A 9161-nucleotide genomic window follows, 5' to 3' on the forward strand; every position below is an offset into this window, starting at 1 on the left:
GCTTATTCCGATAGCACATTTAACAATCGATCAAGCTTATGTGCGATATGCCACGGGTTACTGCAATGAAGCAAATGATGCTAAAATAAAGAAACAACTATAATATTTCAGTATACACCTTTTAACTGATTTAATGGATAGGATCTTACTAGCACAATTCAATATTTAACAAAGAAATGAAAATGTTTCCAAATCTATATATTGTGCACGTTTACGTTGACACGTAATTGATCGTAGAAAATTCAAATACGAAGCTTATATAGGTATAATTGTGGTATATAACAATATCGTTTCACATGCATCCATTTAAGAAACGAAACTAGAATCCATAAACAATAGACTTTTATTTCTTTATTCACATTATTTATTGAAAATTTCCAAATGAATTCTATTCGTATTTCATAATGTTTACGTTTAAGTTTGTAACATTGTTGTTGTTGTTATCATAAAGTTGTCACTCTGCTCGATCCTGAGCATTCAGGTAATAAACGCATTCCCTTCAGGAACGCTAACAGCAGACAAGGCTGATTACATTTTGAAGCATTATTTTCTATAGTTATTAGCGCAAATCATAATAAAACTATATCAAAGAAATAGAGTTAAATATTGGGAAAAAATGCAGAAAAGAAACTATCAGTTTATTGCTTATGTTTCAAAATATGCTAAATCAATTGTGACTTACAGTAGCGCCATCTGTTGGTTTTCCAAAAAACAAACCGCATATAACTGCGATAGCTAATATTTAGTTATTTAAATGTTTTTATTCATTAATATAATCTCCTGGCTTAATAAACCATTCGTTGAGGAAATAAATGTTTTTGTTGGAACAACGAGTGTTGAATTCAATCAATTATTCAAGGATCCAGTTCTAGCGGTCGTTCACAGTTGGCATCTTCGGGATAATCGCAGAAATCTTTTTCGATGTTCCACTGCAATCCTGCAGGGCAATCCATTTCGTACATTTCTCCGTTAAAGCATTTGTAGAACTTAGAGCAGTCGGTAAAGTGTGGGATATGCACTGGATTGAAAATATCGTCCGTTTCCGGGCACGTCAGGGTAATATCAGACGCCTTCACGGCTACCGCGATCGTAGCAAACAAAATAAGTGCTCCAATACCTGCAAAAAAAGGAAAGGAAGGGATTATCAGAACTCTCACGAAGGTTGTCCCTCTTAATTTTCTTCTAGAAATTACCTTTCATGGTTTTGATTTGACTACCTTTTCTTTTCAACAGCAAGTAACCAACTGAGCTACAGCTGACGCGACGAATCATTTTATACAATTCTGGTATAACGTGAATAATATTGTTGTTACAAGATAACTTCCCAACCACAGAAAGATAGGCATAGATAACGATCTACTTGAACTAAAACCTCCTGCTGTTTCACGTGAGCGAGTAAGGTGTATCGATCTCCGTCCTCTTGAGCACTAATGATGTTTGTAGTTTTACCGATACATTCACTGATTATATTGTATTTTACAGTTCGCAAGCAAGCTTTGAGTGCTTAAATTGGTTAGGAGCCGACAAATGTTTTTTTTTCAAGGCACAACAGCCATCGAGTGTAAAAAAAGTATCAACCACTACACAACCGCTTATCTATCTACTCGAATTAGCTTACAAATGTGGTTTACTTTCTATATTTCATGACGATCACAGTCAACATTCGCTCTGAACGAGTTGAATGCTAACTTACTTGCACCGGAAGTAGAATTTATTCCCTCGTTTGTCGTGCAAATCATCCAAACCAAACCACAGAGGGTTTGCTGAATGTTCACCGCAAGATAGGGTGCGATTAAAATTGCAAATCCCACTAGCCCTGCGACCGTTCGAGCCGGTGTAATTTACAGGAACAATCAGGAACCAGCTCAAAGTTGCCCGCATGCCATTACGCGATCGACATCGCAGCATTTCCGCGTCGAAGCGTGTTCCCCAGGATGGGCTCGACCTTTCCGTCGGCGCTGCTGAGTGAATTGTGCGAACAAACACAAAGCCACTCTGTCTTGCGTTTGGGAAACAGAAGCACAAGCTGGAACACGACACGATGAACACGTGCGAACGTGCTGAAAACGAGAAAGAAATTCGTCCAGGGCAAACCTTGTGTTGTGCCCGCGAACCTTGTGCTCAGGAAGCTCCCTGAAAATTGTCCATCGTTTAGAGGCACCAGGAGAGCTGGCCAAAGTTAGCGAAGATAGCATAAGCGACCGCGAAAGAGAGTGAGCGAGAAAGAGAATATATCGTGGCCGCAATGAAGCGGCACCATAAACAAGTTAGTTAGTCGACATATACACACATTTTGCATAACAACCACAACCTGCGAGAGTACCACGCCCGGCGTGGGTGGAGAGGTGTTCGCCAGATTTGGCATCTGCATAAAATTTTATGCAAATTATACCGCCGCCAAAAAAGTGCGCACCGGTTGTGCAGAGGTGCTCCAGGGTGGCGTCCGGGCTTGGGGTGGTTTTACTTGGCGAAACTCGTTAGAAGTAGATCCTTCGTAGACAGTTGCTCGAAGACGCAACCGTCGTCCTCGGTTGGAGGATCATCTCGGTTGCGGGAGATGGCACGGTATTAAGTCATCGTATCGGCGGTTAAGTTTTGGGGACAATGGCTTGGCAGCCCTTGGAGTGTCGTTTCTCTTTAACCATTCGTCCTGCGGCAAACGGCAAACGAGCCGCCAGAAGGAAGGGATTGGGTCAAGATTTGATTGCAGGTTGCAGGATTGCGTGGCTGCACTCGTTTGGGTGTTTCGGTGGGAGCGTTTCTCTAATGGTGGCGCTTTGAAAGAGCCCTCTGAAGTGCACTCTTCGCACTACGGCCACCACCATTGGAAGCTGGTCGAAACAATGGAGGTTTTGCATGAGAATGGACGTTTGCACGCGCCACGGAAACCCAAACTAATATAGGTCGGACATTTTTCCACACCAGTGCTTATATTCGGGGGGGTTATTCAAATCACTGCATCACAGCTTTGGTGGTCGCAGTTTCAGGGAAAGTTTTTCTATTAACACTTCACACAATCGCACGCTTCTTTTAATACAGTCCGTGGATTGGTAGTTTATGCACCCAATGCCGTTGACGATGTGCTGTTTGTTTAATTTATTCCGTTTTTACAACGGAGTTTTTCTTTGATTGTCCATAACGTTTAGCATAATTGAACTGCTGTAAATCCCGCGCTTAATCCACAGCTTTTTAGCTTCTTTTTGGTTAACAACCAACCAGCTTGCAGCATGCATGAGAATATGTCATTTTGTTTTGCGAAAATCGGTTTTATTCTTCTGCCAAATACCCCGTTCAGGACCGCATTTGGCAGTGTTCCAGGTTCCGGAGAAAGTTTTACGTTTTGTGAAGGTAATTAACAAACGGCTTTGCTGGTAAATAGCGGTCAACACTTTTGGGGTGTGCCACCGCATACTGATGCAGAGAGGTGCATTTGTTTCTGTTTCCTTTGGTCGGAATGGTGCCCCAAATTTAAACGCTGTGAGTCCTATGAACATCCGCTTATTTTTTTTTCTTTTGCTTTAATGGCCTTGCTGGTGCATGAAGGTCCAGATGATAAATAGTGCCATCGATTCCACCATGCATCGGGGACCATTCTGGTAGTGCATTGCTTTCCAAGCGTCGCAGCAAACATTCCCATCGGAACCGGGTCCCGGAAACGTGCTCGGTCTAGGTGCTCATGAGCTGCTATTTATCGAAACAGGCTTGGTCCTGCTGGAGAAAAGAGAAAATAGCGAATTGAATAAAAAAAAAACCCCATCCCACCAGGTGGAGCCGAGTGGAAAGGACTCTCACCGCTAGCTGACTGTCAGCAAACCTCTTATCAGCTTAGAGTCGAATCTCGGAATCGGCTTCTCCCCCCAGGGCCAGCATCCTTTTCCTAAGCTCGAGGTTGAAATCCATTCCCTCGTCGCTGATATCAGCCAGCTCGTGAATGCACTGTAGCTTTACCAGCAAGCGAGCAATCAAACGTCCACCAAGCAGTTCGAACGTACGGCCCGCAGTTCGTTTGGGTTGTTCGTAAAACTTTCACACAAATCGTCCTGAGTCTGGGCTTCCTGGGGTGCAAAACCGCACCCGATGCTGATGGGATTTTGAGCGAAACGAAGCACCAAACGCTGACCGCAAGGCACGAGGACTCCCTTAGAGTATACGTAGAAAATAATAAAAAAAACACGAAAAGTGTAGCATCTGGTGCCGTCCGTTCCGATGGAGGCGCCCGGTCCTTTTTGGCTGGGTGCTGCCCAGGGCGTCACATCGACAGCAGCTCGGTTGCAGCTGGTCAGTTTGCTCTGGGCACCGTGTTGAAAGTGGGTTTCCTCGATGCCTCGATGCCTGCCGTGCATGCTTTATGTGATGTAGATAAATTTCGCTTTATCCTCTGCTCGCTCTCTCACCCATACGGTTTTCTTTCGAAATTTTCGACCCCTCCTCTTGGGTACGAAGGTTTTTGGACAGTAGGGAACAGTAGAGCGGTTCCCAAGTTTAGTGAAAACAGGAATTTTCCCAAGAACTCCCCACAAACCGTGCAGCCGCACAGATGGGTTCAAATTTACATCGAGCACACTTCCGGTCGAGTGGCATTATGTAAATTTGGTGCCTCAAATTTGTTTCTTTTTTTTTGCTAGATTTTAGAGCAGCGAGAGGGTCGAACGAGCGGATATATTGGATTTATTAAGTAGCTTTCGATGATTTGATGCCGAAGGGCGAGTTTACGATTATTTTCCTGTCCAGCGTGTGTTTCAGTTTCAAAGGAGGTGTAGGTTGTAATAATGAGCGGCCAGTGTGCGTTCAAGCGTAGCACAAACATCGCATTACCGCATATATTATGAGAGACTTGGTGCATCTTTTCTTGGTATTTTGTTTCTGCTAATTAATTCTCTTCGATTACTCATGAAATGGTACAATCTTTTGTTTCTTTTGGAGTGAAGTAACCCGTAGTATTTTTAGAGGGCAAATGAGATTTTAACACGAAGCATATCTTGAAGCATTTGATGCAGCAATTTGATTGAATTTATGAGTGAATTATGTTCAATTCTACTCTTTTCTATCATTGAATAGTTAAAATCTATCACTATCTTATCCTTTTTATAATATTTCATCTAAACCATAACTATTTAATTGAAGATCCATCATTTTAAAACTGTTTATTTGAGGATTTCAACTATATGTGTACTAGATTGTAGATGCGTTTAGCGCTTGTGATATATAACATTCTCCCGAGTAAATATGACAATATATGCTCTGAAACACACAACCGGAAAAGTAGAATCATTTGTTCTTCTTCCCATTCCATCACTCCACCACCTTGCAAATGCTTCCAAAATGGGAAAAGATTTGAAAAACAAATTTTCAAACAAAAAAGCAACCGAGAAACAGAGAGGTCGAGTGTAACATATGGTCAGCTGGGAAAAATCAATAACAAATACCCATTTATCAACTTTTTTACTGCTCCCAAACAGACGCGCAAAGAGAAAATAAAACAATAAACACACACAAAAGCCAACACGTACCGAGGACGCGTGTGGTTGGCAAGCGATGACGCTTTCCATCAAGCGGGGAAAACCTTTCAACCATCGGATACCGTGCCCTCATGTCACCCTGGCAGTGAAAAAGGGAAAGGATGAAAATACGGTTCCGTTTCGGAATGACCTTTCCCTTTGGCTTGGCTGTGCGGTGTGATTTTCGATGAAATAAGGGTGTTCGCCCTCACGCAGGGTGTGCTTTTGGGTGTTTGAGGCTCCACTTTTCGATCATATTTCCACCGGTCCATTCCCTGCCGAAAGGATCTGCGGCCTGGGCACGGCAACGCGGACACATGTTACGGATTCGTATTTAGGCTATTCTGATCCGCAAAATATGAGCAAACTTTCCATTTTATTGGATTCCTTTGCACCAGGGACTGGCCAAGGACGGGTCATGGGTCGCCGTAAGCGCATGTTACCCTCGGGTCCTGGTTAATGTGCGACGCTGGATTCAATAAAGGATGCAAGTAATATTGCTTACACAAACACCGAGTAAAAGAGAGAAAAAGAGACCGTGTGAGAAAGAAAGAACGCTCACAGGACATTAATCGGAAGTGGAACCGGCCTCCTGATGGTGGAACCGGGACACTCCGCTGGTGTCCTTTTTATATTGTCGCGCTCAATGTGTTGTTATTGTCGGGATGTGAAAATATATATTCAAAATAACCCGACGGAAGCGCGTGAAACCACGAAGGGGTTGCGGGTTGTTTCCAGCATCTTCCGGCGACTCACGGTGGATAAAAACGGGTAGTTTGTTTTTTTTCTGTTTGTCGCTTCTTTTTGCCGTAATAGTGCACGCTCTACTTTATGGGTGAAAGTTGGAGGAAAAAAATAAACCTACCAGCAACAGTGAAGTATAATGCGCGTGAAAAAGACCACTGGGTGTGAGGAAAACCCTTACCGTGCCTTCTAGACGGTCGCGAGCGATTCTTGCTGCCATTTGGTTGGTTCTGCCGTGCGGATAAGCGATTCCTGTGCTTCTCACGCGCTCCCAGCTACAGCCGCTGGTGACCCAAATTGTGCAATCCATCTTTGCAAGCTATCCATCATCATAATAATGACGTTTTTATGCATCGTTGCGCGTTCTGCCGGTTGCGTTTGTTTGCGCTTGTGGTTGGCACGAGAGCTCGTCCTGGCGTAGTAGGCTACGGTTTCTTTGTGGAAGCTTTCGAGCGTTCTAACCATGGGTTGCTTGGTTTGTGTGCCGGTTTGCGATTGCAATCCGGCGGTTCGCTTGCAGTTTTCTTCCCTAACCAAGAGTTTACTGTACCGTTGAAGGAACATAATTTTGCTTAGCCAAACAGTGGGAACAGATTGGGTCGATCTTTTCGTCGGCAGACAATGGGCGCTCTCTTCGAGTCGATCAGCTACGAGAGGTGTGCTGTTCCATATGTTCGATGGCAACGAAATTGATGTATGATTAAAGCAGCTTTTTTGGCATTGTTGTATCAAAATAGTAAGTAAGCAAATATTCAGAAGCTGACGGTGACGTTATAACATTGCCATCATGTTCAGGACATTCGATCGATGGAACCAACAAGAGCTTTTATAAATTAAAAAAAAAGAAATGATAAAAGAAAACCATGCAACTGCAACTGATGCAGCTCACATAATAGAGACGAATCACGCTTTCAAAGTTTATTGCCGACATTATAAACCTCATCAGTTATCATTAAAATAAGTTCGCACTTATGCGCGCTAATGAACGGGTCCCTCACGGATACTGGTTTAACTCGAATGGGCAGGGAAAAAATAGCATTTATTCCATTTGCTCTTTCACAAACGAAGCCTGCAAAACTTACGACCGAGTTTCAACCAACGTGTGGCCCATGCCCGCAGTTAGGCGGGACTGTGGGGTTTCTAATGATGCCCGCTGCATGTATGCAACCCTTTGTTGCGCATCGGAAACGCACGTGAATCCTATTATTGGCAGGAAGTGAAAATGGCGCGAAGGATCGCCTATTGTTCGGTCGGGCTCATTGTAGTGCGACGGGCACAACCTTGTCGGTGTTCCGGTGCGTGCAACAGTCCATTTCCTGTAGGCCTCTGCACTTTGCTTGCGTAGACAAAAAGCGAAAAGCTGGGACGTTCTAATTGCTTGAGAAGATCGAAGGGTATGCAAAAAAATATTCCACACTCATTGTAGTTTGTTCAAAGAAAGCTGAATAAATCTAATGTTGATTAAATTAAATGCAATAAATACACAAATCTCACTTTCATCTCGGCTGAAAAATTTCAATGCTCACAGGCTTACGTTACTACAAGCTTTAATGAAGCCATCGATGATCTGCAGACCTAGTTTTAAAGTACGCATCGGGCTTTTCCATTCCTCAGCCAAATGCCACGAGAAAGAGTCAATGGACTGTGGTAACTTACGAAACGGCGTTCAATTTGCATAAATTAAAACCCTTCCAGGAAGCACACGGACGCGCAAAACTTAGTCAATGACTTCTTCCGTCATGTGGAGGATAAAAATTTACATCCCGTTTGGTATCCTTCCCGACATTCTCCGACCATGAACCGGTGGTTTTCGATGCGTATGTGTGTGTGGGTTGTCGTGGGGAGTTAATTTTCGTGATGTGTGAAGCCAGTGACTAACCCGATCTCGTCGACAAGGAACGCAAGCAGAATGTGCACAAAATACAGCACTGGTAGCATCTCGCACTAGATAGCACCTCCATAGTAGATGGGCTTTTAAGGCAGGATGGATGGACGTGGAAGCGTTATTTTCGAGAACCCGTAGCCAAGAACTATGAACCCAGACGAGGCCATCCAACGCGGCGAAGGTGGCAGCGATTGCGAGCGATTGCTGATTTGCATGTGTGAGGTTATGCAAATGTGGATAACACTCGCCGGGTGGAGCGAATTTCGTTTTACTGCTCCCGAAAGGGAACCCGCAGGCTCCAGGACGCGTCGGGATGAGCTGGAAAAGGGGGCGAAATTATGAATGCTTTTCCAAGAAGTAAACAAAATCCACCGTCCACCCGGAGCGCGCTCGGAGCCGATGAAGTTTATCGTGAAGTATGAATATTTGTTCAATGAACTTTCTCATCCTGTCTCTGTCTCTCACTCTGTCTGATTGGCAGGGAAACTTCACCCGAGCACTACCAAGTCGTTTTGCAGCTCTAGTATGAGGTGTGTGGTTTATTTTTATCTAATTTCTTCGGGGATTTTAAGGTACGGAGTTTTTGTGTGTTTGTCAGTGTGTTATAGCACACTTGCATCAAAACACTTCTCAGACAAGTCATATTCAGCTTGATCGTACAGATCGTTCGCACAGCAAACGGGTTGGCTGTTAAGCAGATGGAAAAACACCATATAAAGGGAACATGTGAAAGTTTTCTTTAAGCTCGTGTTCTTCGTGCTCAATCACCGTCACATGGTGAGCACTTAATGGACGGTTGAGTGTGGTAAGGAAGGGAAAAAATTTATTTGCTTACAACGTGTTTTATTTTGCCTTTCAACGCCCGCCAGGAAACGAGCAAGTTGCCCCGTGAGGCTAAGCCCCACCGGGGGCAAAGGGTATCCCAAGTCTGACGATGGAGTAATTTATTACCGTGACGCCGTTCTATGCCGGAATGCACCCGGAACGCTGAAACAGCAATCGAATAAATCCCGGACGCTGTCAGCCCGCGCAAG

The 9161-nt window shown here is 44.0% G+C and overlaps 1 protein-coding gene across 1 annotated transcript; it reads right to left on the minus strand.

Annotated features, from left to right (window-relative positions):
• Positions 1-723: 723 nt before the first annotated feature.
• On the minus strand, positions 724-1249 carry LOC128726635 (peritrophin-1-like). Its single transcript, XM_053820451.1, has 2 exons — positions 1194-1249; positions 724-1117 (listed from the first exon to the last, which is right to left on the minus strand). The coding sequence occupies exons 1-2, from the start codon at positions 1198-1200 to the stop codon at positions 855-857; spliced, it is 270 nt and encodes an 89-aa protein (XP_053676426.1). The 5' UTR covers positions 1201-1249; the 3' UTR covers positions 724-854.
• Between the last annotated feature and the right edge of the window lie 7912 nt (positions 1250-9161).

Source organism: Anopheles nili, chromosome 3, assembly GCF_943737925.1.
Source record: "Anopheles nili chromosome 3, idAnoNiliSN_F5_01, whole genome shotgun sequence".
Lineage (NCBI taxonomy): Eukaryota > Metazoa > Arthropoda > Insecta > Diptera > Culicidae > Anopheles > Anopheles nili.